The sequence below is a fragment of the Mastomys coucha genome, unplaced genomic scaffold (assembly GCF_008632895.1).
Source record: "Mastomys coucha isolate ucsf_1 unplaced genomic scaffold, UCSF_Mcou_1 pScaffold20, whole genome shotgun sequence".
Taxonomy (NCBI): domain Eukaryota; kingdom Metazoa; phylum Chordata; class Mammalia; order Rodentia; family Muridae; genus Mastomys; species Mastomys coucha.
The window spans coordinates 120,698,103-120,720,041 of record NW_022196903.1 but is presented as its reverse complement, the minus strand read 5'-3'; the positions used below and the strand labels follow the sequence as shown (position 1 = coordinate 120,720,041).

General features: G+C 46.6%; 1 protein-coding gene and 1 long non-coding RNA gene across 6 annotated transcripts in view; both read left to right on the top strand.

Annotated features, from left to right (window-relative positions):
* Positions 1-12,211, top strand: part of LOC116099636 — a 25,259-nt gene extending 13,048 nt beyond the window's left edge. For all 4 annotated transcript variants that reach the window (XR_004122327.1, XR_004122328.1, XR_004122325.1 and 1 more), the window contains 2 exons: positions 9,736-9,860; positions 11,818-12,211. This is a non-coding gene — a long non-coding RNA (uncharacterized LOC116099636). The remainder of the gene's footprint in view (positions 1-9,735; positions 9,861-11,817) is intronic.
* A 6,789-nt stretch (positions 12,212-19,000) lies between these two features.
* Prmt8 (protein arginine methyltransferase 8) overlaps positions 19,001-21,939 on the top strand; it is an 83,208-nt gene continuing 80,269 nt past the window's right edge. Inside the window, exon 1 of one of the 2 annotated variants that reach the window (XM_031383532.1) lies at positions 19,001-19,823. In XM_031383532.1, the coding sequence (XP_031239392.1) occupies positions 19,749-19,823 (75 nt within the window). In that variant the 5' untranslated portion in view covers positions 19,001-19,748. Of the gene's footprint in view, positions 19,824-20,295; positions 20,792-21,939 lie in introns of those variants that run through there. The other variant, XM_031383533.1, reaches the window with a different exon arrangement.

Sequence of the window (21,939 nt, the reverse complement as noted above, 5' to 3'; positions counted from 1 at the left end):
TAACGGCAAGCCAGATGTCATCGCCATCTTGTAATGGCGATGTGCTTATGAAGTGGCTTCCCACATCAGTGGAACAGGATGGCTTCATTGTAAGATGTTCATTCATGTGTCTTCATGGAGCTACAAGGTGATATTATACCACCATGCTGCCAGTCCACAGTTAGGGCTCATCCTCTAGATTCCAGGGAGTCGGGGAAGTGCTTGCACAATTTCCCTACAAGTTAAGTTGTATGCCCCTTAAACTATTCTCGTCAGCAAAAAAGTAGTTACATGTCCACTTTTTGTTGAGCAATCTCCTTCAGTGTGTGTGTGTGTGTGTGTGTGTGTGTGTGTGTGTGTGTCAGTCTTTTGAGGCATCTTGGTCCTTGGCCCGGCCCCTCCCACTTCTGTGAGATGCTACAGCACATTAGTTGGTTCTGACTGCTGTCTGGTCAGGGAAGGTGAATGGCAGAAAAGAAGCCCTACATCTGTCATTTGCTCAGAGGATACAAAATTAGACATGACCTTTGATGAGTATCTCAAAGGTTAAGGCTAGAGACTGGTTTCATCTATTTCATGTGCTACCAAAGACCCATCCCACCCCTAGGACCAAACCTTCTCTAATACTTTAGGAAAGTTAAAAGTTGGATTTGGAGTTGGGAGCCAACACATAGGGGTGAGCTGCTATGGGCACCTCTTAGGCGTCCTTAGGATTTTTGCCAGGACTCCATGGGGAGTCCAGAAATCCTTGGAGCAATTTCTAGAGATTCTTGCAAACAAAAAACCTTCTGCCTACCTAGGCTCTTAGGTTCCTACTAAGTTCCGCACTTAATTGGAGTGACAAGAGAGGCAAGAAATCAGCTCCGTAAATCAATGATGCAACAATTCTTTTTCAAAGCTGAAAAATTTTTAAATGGTAAGGAAGCATTAAATCCATTCATCCATCCAACAACTATTTATTGAGAACATATCAAGTCTTTTGGCCCCAGAGAGAGGGATTAAGCAAAAGTGACAACCTCACCTTTCCACTTAAATTCCCCAAGGAAGAGCAGTATATGTTTCAAAACTATGAACTGGGAAGAGAAAACAGGAACTGTCTTTCTTTCATGCAGTAAAGCTGGGAGAAATCTCTGAAACATGGAAAGCCTGTGGAGTCAGTTTCTGAAGGAAGGATTGCTTCAGACCATTTCCACACGTGAAGAATGTGTGCTGGGCTTGTAAGTGACAGACACGGGATAGAAGAGCCCAGAGCACAGGATGGAGTGAGCAGCTGTAGCTGCCAGGACCATCAGATAGGGGTTGTCCCATAACTGCCCTGGACCTGGATTTCTCAGACCTTGGGTTTTAGGGGTCCCAGTGGAGCTCTTCAGTCAATGTAAGCCAACTAACTAACTAACTAACTTCTGTGGAAACAAAGTGGGATTCTCTTTGACTGTGGCACCTGAGAAGATGAAGAGGTAGAGGACTGGAAAGTTCAGAGTTGAGATGGGAAGTATGCCTGGTCAGTTCATCGTTTCTCTGTAAGAAGTTTTAGAGAAGTTTAGAGTAGGGTGGAGTGGAGAAGTAAAAGCAGAAGCAGCAGAAACAAAACAAGATAAAAATCCAAGCATAAATAGCACAGCCAACTAACCAAGAAGCATGCTTAAAGAAATAACCATGTCTGATCACATCACGGTCCCAAGACGGCATGAGAGAGGGGGTGGGGGGTTGGGGCAGGAAGAGCTTGCCAGAATGAACAAGCTGAAGATTGACAACAGATCTTCAACAGTATCCATGAAAAAGAGCAATGGAACCACAAAATCAGTCAGGGTGGGGAAGATATTGGGTCAGATTATATATCTTATCAAAATGATCGCCAAATGTATGGCTGAAAAATTACGTCCAGTAACATGGGTTCAGAGTCTATCATTCCTTGACTTGCACATACAAAATCACTAAAGGTCATTATTTGAAAGCAAAACAATGGAAGTCAAGAGGAGTCGAGGTCACTCTGCTAGTTGCACACACTTGTACTTTACAGACAGCAAAAGCCAGGCAGCCTTTCTCTACTCACCAGGCCGGGTGGTGACTGAGGAGGCGTGAACTGAGTGAACTGAGTTTTGTTCAAGATCAGTGACTAGATTGTAGCAGTGGTTGTAAAAGGTCTTAGTCTCTAGCAATCTTGCAGGCGCACTGTATGAATGAAAACTGTAGAAAAGATTTGTCTCTTGCTCAGCACTGAGGACAGCTCAGTGTTTAGGAACGCATACTGTTCTTGCAGGGGACCTGCCATAAGTTCCCAGTACCCACATCAGGTGGCTCATACAACTGAAATCCAGATCCAGGAGATCTGATGTCCTCTTCTGGCTCCCTAGGGGCAGGTGCATTCATGCACACACCCCCACACACATAAGTACATATAACTAAAATAGTAATATAGGATACTTTGGAAAAAAGTTACAGCTGCCTGTCTAGAACTGCACCATTTGTTAGATGTTTGTTGTCCATTAAATTCACTTCGGAGCACGTGAAGGTAAGACTGGAATAATTGTCTCTCCCAAGATGGAAGTTGTGGTTTGCAGTAAATACACCTCAATAGCTTTTCTTATTGAATGAAGCATAGAGGCAAACTTGAGTGCCCAGGCCATAGGTACATACAGCACTGGACAGCGAGAGGCATTAAGAGAGGCTTTTTTTTTTTTTTAACTTTTATTGCATTATGATGAGAAAAGTTACATGATTTCAATTTATCTGCATTTGTTAACATTTAAAAACATTTTAAGTAAATAGAATTGCATCACATTATTTCTCTTTTGTACCCCAACTCCTCCCAGAGACCCCCTTCAATACCTACAATATCTTTTTTGTCCTATTCTTTAAAATTTATAAAAATATAACAATAAAAATGAGTTATAAAAGTTGTTTGATATAAAACAACAATCAATTGAACAGTCTTATGTAGATGCTTGTCTACAGCAATACTGAAAATACATAAGTTTTTCTCAATATAAATTTTAAATAACTCCAAACATATTAACTATATATTTCAAAATAATACATCATTACTAGTATTTTCTTAAATGATCATAAATATATAAAGTATTTTTTGTTTGTTCATTTTGTATTTAGTAGAGCTTAAAATCTTGGCTCTTACTGTGGTACAAGCCCAAAATAAGAACAATTTTTAGACATTGGATTTCATTGTAGTAGGCTGTACATCAATGACCCTCAAATCACCGAAGGATTTTATCTCCATCGTAGCTAAGCTGAGAGTTGACAGTCCTGCTGCACCAATGAATGAATTGTAGGCACGATTTTTGGAGACAGACTTCCTGCTATGGTCAAAGCTATTTGACTTGAGTGAGTGAATTTATTCTCAGCCCACAGACAACAGATTACATTCATTTAAGAAATGGTGTATGTATTAAGATGGTCTATCCATAAAGTCATTCACTGTTTCAATGAACAATGGTTCTGCTTAAAGGGTGGCACAGACATTAGGTGAGGGTAAGAATTTGGTTCATTAGCTGTGATAATTTGGAAAAGCATTCATCAGAGAAAGAGTAACTTATAAAGTCCTCTTCTTCAAACTTGATACAAGAGTTACAAATGTCAAGCAGAGCATTCAGTCTCACTCTTTGTTGTTCTCTTACAAGCCCCTTCCCAATTTGTCTCCGTTTCTTTTGGGTATATAAATACTTTTGAAATATGTAAGCTGTTCTGAAAACCATAGTATAGTGTAAAAACATGAAACAAACAAACCTACTAATAAAGAGGCTGAGATAGGAGAAGCAAGATTTCAAGACCCTTATGCTGTACACAGCAAGACACTGTCACAAACAAGCAGAAAGTGTATATGGATTGTACAGTATTGGACCTATTTCTTCAATTACCAAATTAGACAATTGGATGGCAATCAACAAATTTCTAATTCCTCATACTTTTGGATTTCAATCAATTAGGATATTTTGGTAATATCAATTTTCATTTTAAGGTATTAAGAAAAAGTAATTGTTACTTCCTGTTTTTGTTGTAAGAGCTGGAATTAGGTTTGTGTGGATTTGTTAAAAGATTACTTTCTTGCTTCTTCTAGGGTGTAGTTTTGCCCCTTATGTTGATGTTTTCCATCTATTATCCTTTGTAGGGCTGGAGTTGTGGAAAGATATTGTGTAAATTTGGTTTTGTCATGGAGTATCTTGTTTTCTCCATCTATGGTAATTGAGAGTTTTGCTGGGTATAGTAGCCTGGGCTGGCATTTGTGTTCTTGTAGGGTCTGTATGACATCTGCCCAGGATCTTCTAGCTTTCATAGTCTCTGGTGAGAAGTCTGGTGTAATTCTGATAGGCCTGCCTTTATATGTTACTTGACCTTTTTCCCTTACTGCTTTTAAAATTCTTTGTTGAGTGCATTTGATGTTTTGATTATTATGTGACTAGAGGAATTTCTTTTCTGGTCCAGTCTATTTGGAGTTCTGTAGGCTTCTTGTATGTTCATATGCCCATGCTCTTTCTTTAGATTAGGGAGGTTTTCTTCTATAATTTTGTTGAAGATATTTACTGACCCATTTACCTTGGGAGTCTTCACTCTCTTCTATACCTATTATCCTTAGGTTTGGTCTTCTCATTACATCCTGGATTTCCTGGATGTTCTCTGGGTTAGGAGCGTTTTGCTTTTTGCATTTTCTTTGACTGTTCTGTTTTCCAATGGTGTCTTCTGCCTCTGAGATTTTCTTCTATCTCTTGTATTCTGTTGGTGATGCTTGCATTTATGACTCCTGATTTCTTTCCTAGGTTTTCTACTTCCAGGGTTGTCTCTCTTTCTGATTTCTTTATTGTTTCTATTTCCATTTTTAGATTTGGATGTTTTGCTGATTTCCTTCACCTGTTTGTGTTTTCCTGTAGTTCTCTTGAAGGGCTTCTAGCTGTTTACCTGTGTTCTCCTGTATTTCTTTGAGGGTGCTATTTATGTCTTTCTTCAAGTCCTGTATCATCACCATGAGAAGTAATTTTATATCTGAATCTCGCTTTTCCAGTGTGATGGTGTGTCCAGGACTTGCTCTGGTGGGAGTATTGGGTTCTGATGATGCCAAGTAAACTTGGTTTGTGTTATTTTCTTATACTTGCCCCGCATCATCTAGTTATCTCTAGTGCTACCTGCCCTTGCTAAATCTGACTGGAGCCTGTCCTTCCTGTGATCCTGGTTGTGTCAGAACTCCTCAGAGTCAACCTGTCTCTGATCCTGTGATTCTGGGATCCTGTGATCCTGGGCTTGTTAGAACACCTGGGAGTGGAGCTTCCTCTGGGTGTTGTGGGACTGGCTGTGGAGCTTGCCTAAGAGAGGCTTTTTAACATACCCAGTGGCTTGGCATCCAGGAGAAGGCCAGCCCTGCTGGATGGAGGCAGAGGCCAGTCTGAAAGTGGTTCTGGGAGACTTGGGACCTGTTTGGGGAGGTGGTTGATTCTGGAAGCTGGTCCAGGGCCGAACCACAGCATGCCCCTTGGACACCCAGTGGGTGGGGCTGCGAATGGAAAGGAGGCTGGTCTGGCTGCATGCTGAGCTGCCAGGGTCCCAGTAAGGGTGCAGTGTGTCCTTCTGGATCCCTGAGGAAGCCTCTCCATAGAGCAAGATCCATAACAACTTTTAACTTTTTAATTAAAATACTTCTTCACCTTCAAATTTTGCCCTCTGCTTACGATTTGTTGCATTTGGGAAAACCAAGAGGGGTTGTGTTTCCGGCTTGAGTCCATGCTTCCCTGACAGTTTCTGCAGTTCATAACTGGTCCCAGCTCTTCACTTTGTCCTCACCTGTCCAGTTTTGAGGGCAAGTAGATACTGTGCGTAACTGGTTGTGTTCCAAGTTGTACCATGATCCTGGCCAATATTTTTTATGTACACTGTAGATGGAGGCTTCAGAGCCATGATGTCTTGTCCTAGCTCTAGGAAGAATAATCAACTTGGAAAGCAGCACCCTTGGCCACTTCCTCACCTCCTTTGCTTTTTAGCTTTTTAAACTCTCCTAAGGAAGCAGTTGCTACAATATCTTAACAGGAAAGCCTGCCCTCATTTCTTGCTGTTAATCGAGAAATTGAATGTCTCCCGTGAAGATCTACTATGACTTAAGATAGGTCCTGCATTAGGATTCTCCCATCTATCCAAGAGGACTGAAGACATGGACACTGTCTCCTGCCATCTTTGCCCTCCTGGTTATTGCAGTTGCTATGGAGTGTTTTGCGCCCCTTCCCCCCTTCCCCCCGGGCTTTGTAGGCACTAGTCAATGTGCCTGATAGCCACTGAAAGGCCTCTGAATACCAGAGGAAACTACGGTAGATGCCTGGTAGTGGGTGTTGTAAAGTGGAGTTGGAAGATGAAAGGGACTTCCTTTTAGGATGGAACCCAGATGCGCCAGTCTCCAGATGCATGGCCCTAATATCCCTTCCAGTGGACATGGATAATGGTCCAGGTCCACAGGGTTTATCTCTTCAAGTCTGACTTGACAGCAAGGCAGATTATTTTTACTGGTATTTAAAATGTTTTTCAAAATAAATTTTGAAGACAGGTATGGCTGAATATTTCTGAGACCCCAATACCTGAGCCCCAGGAAGTCAAACTTCCTAGATGCTGCCTCCTCGCTCCTTCCCTTGCCTGCCTAAAGAGCTAGGAACAGTGTCTGTACTTTGAACATCAGTCATAGGACTCATGATAATACTACTGAAGACTTGAAAAAGACCCACACATTTGGCTTGGTCAAACACCTCTAAATGTTGAAGTGAAATTTGGTAGTACAGAGGACCTTCAGGGCAGACCCAGACTGCCACCAGTCCCAATTTCCCAGGGGTCTTTCTGTCTTAACTGACCCAATACTTTGGGGCCTTCAGCTATGTGCAGTATACAACTGGGACTGTAATTTGACATTTTTCTGTTCCTATACAGTACCCTCCTCTACTTCTTCCTATAGCTTTCTGCTTTTTCTGAAGCGCATTCACCAGGGTACAACTTAGCAGCTGGCAAAAAAAAAAAAAAAAAAAAAAAAAAAAAAAAAAAAAAAAAAAAAAAAAAAAAAAAAAAAAAAAAAAATTAGAATTACATAACTACAATTATATACAAGTATAAGATGATTTTATGGCTTTGGGATCACTTGGGAGTACCTCTGGGAGCACCTTTGAAACCACTCCAAGGAATGGTCGCACCACCCTGTATCTGACACTTTGACACCACACCATTAGCCATTCTTTTATGGAGGCTGGACAGCCTTCCAAAATGTCTTCATTACATGTCAACCCGTCAACAGCAGACGGGAGCAGCTCACAGGTGGAAAGGATTGTCTTCCCAGGGGTCACTCGGCCTTGGTGGTGATGAGACAGAGGAGAAGCCATGATAAAGAGGGTTTTGGAAATTGTAAAAGGAATGACAGTTTCAGAGCTTAAGAGAGAATGGGTCCCCACTCTTTATGGGGTCACCTACCATCCTGGAAATATAACATAGAATGTAATACAGCTACATTGGAGAGGGGGATAACTTACATACAACCTGAACAAACCAGAAACCCAGAGGCAAAGGACTGACCACACACACACAGGCCACCAGAAGATGCAATGGCTCTATTTCCTACATATTGAGCCTGAGATTTGATGAGAACCAGGCCTCCCCTCAACCCAAAGCTTGCTTCTCTGTGAATTGCTCTGTATGAGCATGATATCAGTTACTTTTCTCAATGACAAGGTGCTTGACAACATCAGCATAAGGGTTTCGAGGGTACAGTCCATCGTTGTGCTGAAGGTGTGGCTGGAAGGAGTGAGAAGTTGTGGGTCCCATTGCTTCTATACCCAGGATGTGGAGTGAGGTGGGTGGGTGCTCCTGTGCCCCAGGATCCCAGCCCACAGGATGGTGATGCCCACATTCAGGGTAGGTCTTCTTCATTAAGTCTCTGTAGAAACATCCTCAGACACATGCAGAGGTATGCCTCTGCATGTGAGTGATTCTAAATTCAGTCAAGTTAACAACGTAGATGAACTATTAAAAGCATTTTTGTGTGTGGCTGAAAAAGAGGTTGTGTTGAATCTACTGTGTGAATAGAAGACAAAAGGAGAGATGTAGATGACAAAAGCCACAGGTGGCTGCTGGAGCCTCACTGGATAATCCCCTCACACTTTCGAACCACACTCAGCAGCCCTGGGTACCACTTCCACATTCTCATGAGGTTCATTGTCAATGCAGGTTGCAGCAGGGCAATCTGAACTTATAGAAGATGATACAGGGGAATTCAAGGTCATTGTGAATATGCATGGTGTGGGTCTCCTAGAAGCCCCCAGGAAGACCTTTACAGGCATCCCATCAGAAGAGGGACTGAGGGGGTCCCTGGAACATTGCTACTTAGTGTGATGCAAACTCTAATAGCCTAGTGACATCATTAGATCTGCACCTGAGATGCTGGATGAAAAAGACCCAGAGGCCCATTGGTCCACATGCATGACTCCTCACACAGCCAAATGCAGGCTGTGAGACTACAAGTCTGGCAAGGTTGGGGAAGGGGAGTGCCGGGAGTGGAAGACCCCACTGCACAACCAGGAGAAGGAAGAGAAGAGGTTCCTCTTTGTCCTCCCTACTGAGAGATTAAAGGAGGCAGAAGAGAGAGGGCAAGATTTGGAGAGTCTTTCAGTTGGAAACTTTGAATGTTTCAAGGCATTATTCTTGGACTGGGACAAAAAGTTATAGATATCGAGTGTAACCTATGGTGCCTGCAAGGGTTGATGATAGCTTAGTGAGGAGGGGAGAATGGAGAAGGAGCAGGAAGAGAATAACAAAGAAGGAGATGAGGGAAGAAATAAGCCAAATAGCAGGACTATCTTTGAGTGCAATTTGTCCCAGACACCACCACCCTCATTCTTCCACCCTCTTGTCCATGTGCTAGATCTTTTTCTTCCTTCCTGTGACAGGCCACATTTTCAGGATACATTAGCTAAATTCTGGTGTCTTTGAATGGGCATTGTACAAGTTGAATTTTCCCAACAGTGTGTGTGTGTGTGTGTGTGTGTGTGTGTGTGTGTGTGTGTGTGCATGCCTGTATGCCTTCCATATCTGCAAAGATATTATACAATCCGAGTAACACCCCCGAGAGAAAGAACTTATTAAGCAGATGCGACAGACAGTGCTGAGGGCAGGGATGTAGGTTGATAGGTGTCAGTTAGGTGCAGTTGCTTTGTCTATAGCCATCCCCAAGATGACAGGTGCTCTGGCCTTAGGGATAGGGTGGATCCTTTTTTATTTTCCCACTTGTCCCTGTGTGCCATAGTCCAACAGCAGATGCAGCTTTGCGAATCTGTCACATCCAGCTGTATGCTTGTGTCCCGTCTCTCATTTGTTAGGGATTACAACAAACTTGGTTCTGAGTTATGTGTTTCATAGCAAACCCAAGCACCAGGCTTTACCAGCCCCCTACTCCCTATTGTAGACAGTCATGAGGGTGCTTAGGTTTGTGATGTGTTCAAGGTCAGAGTTAGTTACACACCAGAGCCCAAAGTCTGTGACCCTCTACTAGTGACATCATGGGAAACAAACCCCTAGAGGAATGTGACCTTTAGCTCCAGCCTCTCCTCTCAGTCTTTCTCAGCTATCTGCCTTTGGCATATGCAGTGGGGGTAAGGATGGTGCTGGCAGTTTAGACCGTCAAGAGGATCTGGGAGTGGGGACTGATTGGGGGACATGCTGCGTACAGTCCTTGCCCCCTCCCCCCCCCGACACACACACACTAGGCACTCTCTGCCTTAATGATATCTCTAGGTCTGCAGCAGGGAGAATCCCAGCCACAGAAGACAGTTTAGATTTACCTGAAAAATGTCCATCCCAGGAGAAGACAGTTCTTGGCTATGGCGAGCAGCAGCTGTGCTTGGAGTCTATGGATACAGGTAAGCCCAAGAAACAAAATGTTGTTGTTCTACTAAGTGATTTTCTAGTATCCTTTGCATTGTTGCACCATTTCTACAGTGCTGGTTCCCCCCACCCCCAGAGGCTTGCTACTGGGAGCATCTCTGATGACCTTCATAGTGTACACAGGGCAATACGGATACCTACATGAGTTTTGATGTCAACAATAATTGGCAGGTTAAAAAAAAAAAAGTGTGTATGTGACAACCTGGAAAGAGGCTTGTTAGGAAGACAAACAAGTTTCAAATGGTGCAATTGCCATAGCAACAGTATGCACTGCACACATGAACATATACTCATGTGCATGCATGCATGCATACACAAACATGTGGATACACGCAACATGCATACATGTACACAATATGTATATATGCAAACAATATGTATACAGTATGCAGTGACTTTTTACGTATCCAGATACTTGAAGCAAGTTAATTTATGGATTACTTTGTATATCAACCTACATCATCAGGAGCTGTTCTTAGGTCCAATAGCCTGTAGAGAAATCTGTCAGTTTTACCACTGAGGTCTACTCTTGACCAGCCACAGGGACATATGATGACTGTGGTATTGGCTGCTTGGTTACTGTTACTGAGGCTGCTTTTAACCCAAAAGAAAAGCCTTTTGACCTCCAGAAAGGCCAAGGCATGGCTCACTAAGAATACACACCTTGGTTAACAGGACGGTGGGTTCCCATCAGCCTTTGGCCACATTGGATTTCCTTTCTGTATTGATTCCTTTCTTTTTTATGGCGGTAACCAAATAACTGACGAAAGCAACTGAAGAGAAAGATTTTATTTTGGCCCAAGGTTTGAGGGTATACAGTCCATGGTGGAGGGGGGGTCATGGTGGCAGGCAGCTCCATAGCTACAATACTGAAGCTGGGAAGCCTTAACATTTGCAGAACGTGGGACAGAGATGAGATGGGGAGGGAGTGGGACTGATGGATAGACCTCAAGGCCTTCTGTCAGTGACCCACTGCCTCCAGCAAGGCTCTACTGCCTAAGGGTCCATGGCTTCCCTCCCAAACAGCGCCACCAGCTGGTAAACAAGTATTAAAACACCAGAGCTATCAGTGCTCTGACAGCTGGCCTGGGAGAGAGAGAGTCTCTGATCTTCATTCCTCATTTGTACTATTGAGGTTGACTTGTAAGATGTCTGGTCACTCTTCATGGTGACTAGAACATATGATAAGAGTGGCAATTGTCACTGAAGGCATAAGGTGACAAAGCAGAAATAGAAGTGTAGGCCCTTCTCAGAGAAATCCCTGTTCTAAAGAGATAGAAATTGGGTTCCAAGGTGTAAGGCAACTTTCCCAGATTCAGCCAGCACACAGGTCTTGCTGTCAGGATAAATTGCTCTTTCTTTTAACCTCTAGATATTATCTTCTGAGAATCAAAAGTTGAAAGGAAACACCCCTGTCTTGAAACACTGCAATGAGGAACTGCGCTGCATGCACGCCTTATCCTGTGAGCTCACTGTGCCTTCGAACCCTCTGCAAGCCAGTGTCTGCCATTTTTCCACGGCACACAGGCACAGTTGACTCACTTGCCTAAGCCACAAAACTCTTTCTCAAAGGCTCTGTTGAATGTCTCCTCCCTCTTACCATCTTGTACACCTGACCTCATATTTTGAAGCATAGACTCAAGTGAGCTTTCCTTGTATGGAGAAGTAACAGATGAGTCACATCTGGCAGGGCCACCCTAAATATAGGGAGCGTTACTTCACAGAGGTGTGGAGCACAGCTCCCCTGGAGGTGGAGAGTGGTCCTCAGTGGTGACATCTCTATTAGGTACAAACAGTGGTAGCTGCTATTGATCTAGGCACTGCCTCAGCCAAGCTTGGAAGAGGAGAGACCAGGGAGGGCCTGACTGGTTCAGGCTATCTTTTGACATAGAAGATTAATGCCAATTAAAAAGAGTTTTTATTGTTTTTCAGATCACAGAAGGACTTGGAAATATCAAAACCTGTTGTCTAGCATTTGGGAACACTTGGGGCTCTGGAAAGATGGCCACTGAAAAGCACCACAAATCTTAATGGCTCTCCAGAATCTTCTCAGCACTGAGGCTCCTGCTATGGACATGCCTCTCAGACAGGCTTGTAACTGGGATGTCATGGACCTTCTGCCTCCAGATCCTGATCTCAGTTTTGAATACAGTGTATGCTTTTGCACCTGACCTTAGGGCAGAGAAGGGAAGAAAGGTGGAGTTTTTGTCTTTTGAGGATTCAGGCTCTTCCTCTAGATATTAGTGTGGTTAAGGTTTGAAAATCTATACTAAGACAATATTACTTTGGGGAAAACATCACATGGGAATAAAAGCTCCCGTTCTCATGCTGTGTGTAAGAGAGCATTTTCTATACATTTCTCAGAATGACAGGAAACAGCGAACAACTTGAAACTCAATAAGGGTTTTTGTTTTTTTTTTTTTAAGTGGGGTTCACCCATGCAAGAGCTTTACAGTTTTAAAAATTAGCTTGAGTGTGTATGTGACAACCTGGAAAGAGGCTTGTTTGGAAGACAAACAAGCTTCAAATGGTGCAATTGCCATAGCAACAGTATGCACTGCACACATGGACATATACTCATGTGCATGCATGCATGCATACACAAACATGTGGATGCACGCAACATGCATACATGTACACAATATGTATATATGCAAACAATATGTATACATGCCCCCACACATTGCATATTGTATAGATTTCCAGGAATGAAACTCCACACAGGAAAGTGTCAATGGTGATACAGAGAGATGGTATGTGTATGTGTGAAGGCCAGAGGACAACTTCAGGGTTTTCTCCAGAGTGTCACTTTGCTTTTGAGGGGTGTATCTCTCAGTGTGTCTCTCAATTCTCTGCTGCTTGCCAAGTAGGCTAGGATGGCTGACAGTAAGTCCACATGGTCTTTGGGCCTTTACCTCTGCAGTGTGGGGTTACAAGCACATTTCTCTCTCTCTCTCTCTCTTTCTCTCTCTCTCTCTCTCTCTCTCTCTCTCTCTCTCTCTCTCTCTCTCTCTCTCCACAAGTTCTGAGGGTCATGTTCAGCTTTTCATGTTTGCAAGGCAAACACTTCACTGACTTATCTCTCCAGTGTGGTAAAGTCTTAAATGAAAATATAACACAGTTTAGGAGAAAGTGATCATGGCATCTAAACGGTCCATGAAGAAGACGGGTGAGCTTGTTCATGGCTTTTTTTGGCTGCGTGAGCTCACTGAATTTTCAGGCTACCTGAGATTGGTCTTAAAGTATGGATTTTGATCAAGCAAACTCAGAGTGCATTTGGAGAATGGAGGCTGTAGCACTTCCTAGGATTATATCTTTATAATGGAATGTAGGGTTTACTGCTGTCAACAGACACCATGACCAAGGCAACTCTTATAAAGGACAACATTTAATTGGAGCTGGCTTACAGGCTCAGAGGTTCAGTCCATTGTCAAGATGGGAATATGGCAGTGATCAGGCAGGTATGGTACAGGAGGAGCTGAGAGTTCTACATCTTCATCTGAAGGCCTCTGGGAGACGACTAGGCTCCAGGCTAGGAGGAGGGTCTTAAAGTCCACAGCTACAATGACACACTTCAACAAGGCCATACCTACTCCAACAAGGCCACACCTCCTAATAGTGCCATTCTCTTGACCAAGCATATTCAATCCATCACAGAGGATTGCTTTTGGTACAGACCTTACAGCTTTTAGGGTCTCCCTGTTCATCACTACACCTGATAAGCCATTGATCATAGCTGTATTTAACAAGCAAAAACTAATTCACAAGACTCCAGAAATATCTGAGCCTATCAGAACACAGGCTGTACTAGAGTTGGCCGTTTAACCAAGGCCTCCCCGATGAGTGCCACCAGGCCAGGCACCCAGCTTTACATCTTTTGGTTCAGAAAGCCTCCACACATGTGTGACTGATAGTCATTTCTGCACAAGGGTTCTTAAGAAAAATATTCGCTGAGCTATTGCACGGCGTGGGGGTGGTGGTGGTGGTGTTAGAGGATGAGGATGGGGCTGAATGGTTGCCAGCTGGTATTATTGGTGGTAATAATAAGTACCCAAGGGGGTACTTGGGTTTGCTGTAAAACACTCAACAGGAATGACTTGAAAAGGAAGACATGGTTTTAGCAAGTAGAAAAAAGCTACGTCTGTTGGGACAGCATGATGGAATATTTTGGTGCCTTCAGGCTCTTCCCTGTCTCCAAAGAAGTTTAGCCTTCATTACAAACCATTGAGAAAGATGAATATATATCTTTGGGCCCTTCTCATCCAGAAAGGTAGGTAGGTAGCCTGGGTATTAGGTTTCAGAGGGTATATGTGGTTTGGATGTGTTCTATGTGCTTGTTTGTGGGGGCGCATGCATGGGTGTAGATATGCATGAATGTCTAAATGTGCGTGGAGGCCTGAGGTGGATATCAAATATCTTCTTTGATCACACTCCACTTGATTTTTTGAGATAGGGTTTTTCATCGAGCTCAGAGCTCATCAGCTGGCTAATCGGACATGCCATTGAACTCCCTGGATCCTCTGATTTCTCTCCACTCTCTCTTCCAGCACTGAGGCTATTGATGCCTGCCAGTGCTCCCAGCTTGTACACGGATTGTGGGATCCAGACTGAGGTTTCCATGCTTATACAACAGGCACTGTCCAGTGATCCATCTCACCAGCCTCCAGCATTGTTCTTTTCTTTTTCTTTTTGTAGTGTTGGTGATTGGAGCCAGGGCCTCGGCATACCCTCTGCCCTGAGCTGTATGTCATCTCAAGAGCAGCTGGGACTTTTAAGAGCACAAAGCTCCAACAATTACCCTATCAGTGCAGAACTATAACAAAATGCCTCCCAAATATCATGCCAAACCAAATAGTGCCACATATAACACAAAACCAAAATGGCTTAAATCAGACACTGTCAGAGGAAGAAAGAAGTCATTTAATGTCAAAAATGAGAAAAGGAAACACAATTGCTTCGCAGGCCCTGGTGGAATTTCTGCAGGTGGTTCTTTGGAATATGGTTTAAAAAACAGTGGGGCTTAGGTCAGGGAGAAAAACCAGAAGGCAGAGGCTTTTATGCAGAAGAACCACCCAGGTGTGGGGTTGCTTGCAAGCTTTAGCCAGGTAGCTGGGCTGCTGCAGCCTTGGTTGGACACCATCTGGCCCAGACAATCCTCAGAACGCCCGCTGCTGGGTTAGCTGCCACACGTGGTGATGGATAATGGCTGTGGCCTGATTGCTGAGGAGGCATGGACGCAGCACTACAGTGTGTGTGCCCTAGCTACGTGCGACAGGACAAGGAGGGTGGTATGGTTTGAGCTTACATGCCAGAGCAGATCAGAGTTTGCACCTGAATCTTCCTAAGTGGCATGGTCTATAGGCTAGGGAAGCTGCACGCTGGTGTTGGGTCACTGGATTGGTAGTAGTGGAGTGGTAGCCAAGGAAATGTTTGGTTCTGGGATCCCAACATGGGCTCCCAGGCAGAATTATAGAGTTCCAGAATAGGGAGAGTGGAACCACATAGGGCTCCTCTGTTTTTACAGGTCACCTCTTCAGTGGCATCCCACAACACTAGAGAGTCTTTTCCTATTATACCCTTCCCCAAGGGTCTTATTCCAATCCTATGTGTCACCCCAGGCATCGACACAACTTCACTCCACAGACGTCAGCACTGGTATCAGCATCACACAGAATGTGCCCGTAGTTCCAGCACCATGGAAGCAAAGGAAGAGTCCGTCCTGGACCACATAAAAAGACCCTATCTCAAAAACCCAGGGCTGGGACTGTGGCTTAGTGGTAGAGTGCTGACCTAGCACCTGCTCTGGTTGGCACTGGAGGAAAACATAAAGGTATGTGTGCTAAAGGGAGACCTTTCAATAGTGGGGCAGCCCCTGTGGGTTGGAAGGGTCTTTTCTATACCTCAGAGACTGTCTACAGTTCTTGTCCTCAAATATCTGTGGATATTTGTTCTAAACATGGCTCTCGACTAGAATTAGACTCTTAAGAACTCTTGATGCAGCTGGGCAGTGGTGGCTCATGCCTTTAATCCCAGCACTTGGGAGGCAGAGACAGGTGGATTTCTGAGTTCGAGGCCAGCCTGGTCTACAGAGTGAGTTCCAGGACAGCCAGGGCTACACAAAGAAACACTGTCTCAAAAAGCAAAACAAACAAACAACAAAACAAAACAAAACAAAACAAAAAAAAACCTCTTGATGCCCTGACTCACTGAATACCAATCTCTAAAGGAGGAAATCAAACACTGGTGTGTGTAAATCTCCCTAGGTGGCTCTATCATGTAGCCAAGGTTGAGAGCCACTGTCCTGTTCTTTGAACTGAGTTTACTTCTCCTGGAGTTGTATATGGAGTCAGGCATCCTGGACTTCCATCTTGATTGCATTCTGAGGGCAATTTTCTTTTTTAGTTTTGTCTGTTTTGGGGAATCTTCTCTGTGTTGTGTTCATGGAGATAATACCTCAAAGAGTAGCCAGAAGGACTGCAAGAAAATCTGTGCAGATATAGACTATATCAGGTGGAAAGCACTCTGTGGAGCTTAACTCAGGCTACAGGACAAGTTATAGCAAATGTTCACAAAATATCTGTGCTCTTGCCATTGGGTCAGCCTTGTTCTGAGCACATTATGTGTGCCATTCAACACATTCTGTTCTGTTGAAGGTCTAGTGCAAGGGAAATGAGCTAATGGATCCTGGGGACCACTTGACCACAGAACACATCAAACACACACCACGACAAATGCTGAACCCCTTTATCATCCTCTGTCTTCCCACTTGCCACTAAACTCTCTCCAAAAGCCTTCCATTCTGTTCTTAGCAGTCAAGATGACTAAAAATTGAGAGCCCATCAAAAGTCTGGTGTGTTCTGTTGCCTTGTTAAGCCCAGTTCCTATTATGAACGAGGCACCGAAAGATGCCCAGTGAGGATCATGTGGATTAATTAAGACAATTAGTTAAGCTAACTTGATAAGAGAATATTCTGATACTCATGCAAAAGAGGTTAAAAAAGTGGGGGAGGGGCTGGCTTCTAATAGTCTTACTGTGTATTTTTCATACATCATGGATTTTCACAATCCTAGGAAGTGTGTGTTCAGGTAATTCTTGTATGCTTATATGGGCATATGTGTGTGTGTGTATGTGTGTGTGTGTGTGTGCGTATGCACGCGTGCTCGCAGAGGCCTGAGCCATCTCTCTACCTCCAATATTCAGAAATAACAAATCACCCCCAATTCCACCTTTCAATGATTTGTGAGTTTGTAATTAGGTAGGTACACAGCAGGGACTGAATCTCAGATCCAAGAGTGTTTGAGGAGGGGCTCAGCATCAACTGTGCTAGGTCACCATGCTTTCCTCTGGTCATTGCAGAGCAACCTTAGTGGCCTAGATCTGCTGTGCCCCAGGCTGCCTTTGAGTTGGCATAGCAAACTCTTGCTGTAAAAACACAGCTCTCCATGTCCCTTTCCCATTCCAACAGGAGCTGTGTCTGTACTTGGGGAGAAGCCAAGCACAGTAAAAGATTTCAACAGAGAACTGAGGAAACACCCCCACTGAGGTTCTCATAGCAACATAATCACGCACAACAGCAGCCTATTTCGGTGGGAGCCTGCTTCAGCTCCCCTCCTCCCCTGTTAGTCACAGAATGGATGAACAAGCAGAAGGAGTGTGGGGTGGGGACAGTGTTGGGTTGAAAGTTGAGACTGGGGAGCTGATTTCTGAAGCTCCCTCCGCAGCTTGTCAAGGGACCTTAGACAAATGCCCTCTTCTCTTTCATTCAGAGTCCTTACCTGTAAGAGGACCGGGCCAACGTGTGGGTGGGGATCTTGCTATTCTAGTCTTATTTGATTGCACAAGTACTAAGCCTCCTTTGAGCCAACATCTCAGAGTTTTCTTATGTGAGAGAAGACACGTAGGGGGGACAAAAGAGGCACTGGAGGGTAAAAGTCATTTTTTTTAGATGCACTTCTGTCCCCTCCCCCATACAGCGTGTGACAGGATGGCAGGATGGGAGTGAAGAAGGACCAGGCATTGCCAAAGACTCTGCTCATTCATGCCCAACTTGAATTCAGGTCTGTGGACTGAGAAGGTTGAGGGTGAATTTACTCTTGTTCTGGGGTTATCAATGTGGTTAACCTAAGCTTCTTGCTGCCTTTTCTTGAATCCTTCTCATCTCCATCCTCTTCCTGCTTTTCATTCCTCAGCTCTGCTCATGGCAGTGACTCTCCTCTTTGCCTGAGGATCTTGGTCTAATAGAAGTATCTATCACGCTGAGCCGAGCCAGGTTTTGGCCCTTTTCCTCAATGAACCTGGGTTAGTTGAGGACAATCACTCTTACACTTCTGGCTATCAAAGGTTATGATCAGACTAAACAGGGCGTTTGGTTTAAATAACTCAACTAAGGACCGAGATGATGCGGGCAGAATGCTTCCGGCACATCTGTGCGGTCCCTGACCTGACCTGTGGGCTGAAAGCCTGAAGGTTCAGCTTTCCCTGAGATAGCCAGCTACAGAGTCCCGAGTCTGGCCTCCCTCCCCCATTGTTCTATCCCTCAATGTCTGACAGATGGCCCGAAAGAGAGAAAAAAAAGCTCTCAAAGTGAAGACAGGAATGCATTGTATAAAAATTCACACCCCCCGCTGCCGCCCAAACTCTCCCTTAAAAAAGGATCGAGAGAATCCTAATGGGTACGTGACAACCTCGCGGCTCTCTCCCATAAAAGGGACTTCAGGAGAGGGTGAAGGTGGGGGAGGGGCTGCAGGGGAGGGGAGGAGAATTGTGTGGGCCCAGGGTGGAGGTGGCGGGGGTTGGGGGGAGTTTTGGGAAAGAGCTGACAGACAAGACAGGGGTAGTGGAGCTAGACCGCGGACCCTTTTATTGATTTGTTCCTGATTGTTTTCCCAAGCCACTTTGGCCAGCCACCTTCACTTCAACCCGGTCCTCCTGAGATGGGTTTGAAGGCCTTCTGGTCTTAGGTCTTGAGGGTGAAGAAAAGCTAGATAGAGAGGGCCTAGAGTTGAAGGAGTTAAGGACTGCCCCTCCCATCCAGACACCCACCCTTTTCACGCCCCAAACAGTAATCCGCGCAGGAAGGATCCAGGAATCGACGGGGGAGGGGACGGGGGAGGCGTAGACACTTGGTAACCGTGGCGGAGTCTCGTCCGGTGCTTGCCCTCGTTAGAAGGACTTGCACTGGGCTGAGACCCTCCAACAGCCTCGCGGACGCCTGCTTCCCGGAGCCTGGCGCGCGGCCCCGCAGCGTGCGCGCAGCCCTAGCCCCCGCGCCAGGTGTGCGCCGTGCCAGGAGCGCAGCGGAGCGCACGCGGCCCCCAGACCCCGCGGTCCCGGGCACGGGGGCGGGCTGGGGGTCCCCGCCGTCAGCGCCCCGCCACCGCTCGCTCCCGCGCACCTCCCACCCCGCCCCCACTCACCCGCTCAGCCCCTGGGAGCGCCGAGCAGGACGCGTGTTGCTTCGCCCAGCGATCGGCAGAAGTTGGGAGAGTTGGCGTCCGCCTCCCGCCTGCCGGACTTCGGAGCTGCCTCCGCCGGCGAGCCCGCGGGGCCGCCTCCCTCCCTCCCTCCGGCCCAGCCCGCCGCGCAGGGGAGAGGGGCGCGGAGGGGGTCGTGAGCGCGACCAGAACTTGCAAGCGTGCGAAGGGATGCGAGGTAGATGAAGAGCGAGGAAACCTGAACAAAGTGGCGACCGCAGGAGGGACTCCACAGAGCTCGATTGTCGCGGAGGACGCTCCGGGAGAGGGGCTGGCTGGGATTTTCACCCCCCCCCCCCTTCTCTTGCATTCTTGGGCTCTCTTTTAAAGCCACATCAGCCGTCTCTCGTTCTTTACTATCTCGAATCCCCAAACCCTTGTTGGCTCTTATGGGAATGAAACACTCCTCCCGCTGCCTGCTCCTCCGGAGGAAAATGGCGGAGAATGCAGTCGAAAGCACCGAGGTAAGGAGGCGACCGGGCCGGGGTTTTCGGCGACCCTGCCTCCCACCGGGACCCCTGTGTGCCGCCGCTGGTTGATGCCACAACCACCGCCGTGGTGCCAAACTTTCCCCATCCCGCTTGTCCCTGCCGAGAGAGAGAGAGAGAGAGAGAGAGAGAGAGAGAGAGAGAGAGAGAGAGAGAGAGAGAAGTGTAGGAGTGTGTGTGTGTGGGGGGGGCGACTGTGGACGTCTCAGCTCCTTTCTCCCTTGAAAATCTAAGAAACGCTTTCAGCCCCATAGCCCTCTCCTGCCACCCGCTGCTCCCTTCCTGTTCCCCTAAGTCCCAAACCTTGGGCAACCCGGCTCCTCTACCCCTATGCACTAGATTCCAATAGTGATCCGGGATTCCGGCTTTACGCAGAGCTGGGGTGGGTTATATTAGGGCCAGGTCTGCTCCCTGCAGTGCATCGTCTGTCTCCCACCGCTGCCTGGGTTTTACCCTTCAAGCTCGAGGCGGTCCCCAAGCTACGTGTCCCTGCAACACCGCGGAGAGCTCCCGGCCTTAGGGGGCCGACCTGGTGGCAGTACTAAGCACCTGCACCTGACCTCCCCCGCAGTCCCCAGTCCCCAGCCGGGCCGGAGGTCTGCAGTCCAAGGGTGCTGAAGGCGCCGCGGGAGAGAGGAACCCTGGGAGGGCGCACGGACCGCGGCCCCATTCAGCACCAGGGACAGCGCCCGCGCCTGCCGCAGCCGATTCTGCAGCGCGAAACGGGTCTGCGGCCACTTGTCCCGCAGCAGCTTTTTAGGAGGCCGCTCTAGCTCCGCAAATGATACTCTTGCCCTCCGTCTTCGGCAGCCCTTACGGCCGCCCCGTATCTGCCCTTTCTCTACTCCGGAGTTGGCCTTGAGCTGCAGAGAGCCCAGCGGGTTTTTGCGTCCCGAGCAAGTGTGTTCTTTTCGCCTCGCTCTGACCCGGCTGTCATGACAATGGTATTGTTCCTTGGCTCTGGGCACCTGTAGTCATGGAGGGGATCGGCATGGGCAGCCCCCTTACCTTCACAGAGAAACTGTGCGCCGAGGTGGGGGTGGAGTGGGGTGTGTGTGATCATCTCTTATTCGGTGGCAGGAAAAAGACACAGAGCAAACTCCGGGGCTCTATTAATAGCCCAGTGTCTGGTGGGGCTGCCGTACATTTCACATACGGTAACCCATATGCAGCGTGGGGCGGGGATGGGGGTGTGGCGCGGAGACTGGCCAGGCCTTGCGGGAATGCAAAAATAAGGTGAAGACCCTCCCGGCCTTCTTTCCTAGAGGTCACAACTCATCCCCTACCTCACGGTATAGGTAGCAAAGCTTAAGAATCTCCATTCCTTGGGCACTAGAGGCAGCATGCTGCTGGCAACTGTCGATTTCGAAACAAAAAACTGCTTGAAGACGGAGCATTCAGCAGCTAATGTCTTCTTGAGTTAGGGCAAAGCCATTCTGCACGTCGTTCTCTGGCCCATCCTCTTCCCCACCCCAATCTGAGAGCAGAGTCTTTGAAACCAAGTAATAGCACCAGACGCTCAGCATTCCCCTCCCCCTCCGCCCTCTGATCGCCCACCCGCGGAACAGGTTTCTAAAAATAGCTTGGAGTCTCAAGGCCGCGCACTGGTGAAGTGTTGGGCCAGCCAGCTTGTAGCAGTCCCTGCAACCCGGTAGCTATAGCTCTTCCCTGCTGTTTCCCTATCCCACCTCATCTTTACTTGTTTAAAAAAAAAGAAAAGAAAAGAAAAGAAAGAAAGATAGAAAGAAAGAAAGAAAGAAAGGAAAAAGAAAAGAAAAGAAAGAAAGAAAAGAAAAATAAAAAAAGTTTTCGTGGGTCCTCGTCCACCATCATCCGGACTGACGTGGGGTCTAGTGCAGACCCGGGCCACGTTCCGCAGTGTGCAGTGGCCGCTGCGACTCTCGACTCTCTCCACCTCGGTGAGGGTTAAAGTCGTCCGGAGCAGGCAGCGCGACGCGCGACAGGCTATTTTTACTTGCTTCCCCCGCTGCTCTGTGCTCCCCCTTCTCAGCAGTCGCACATGCCAGCTCTGCTCAAGGCATCAATGAAAACAGCAGTAGAGGCGGCGGTGGCAGGGGTGGGGGGGGGGGAG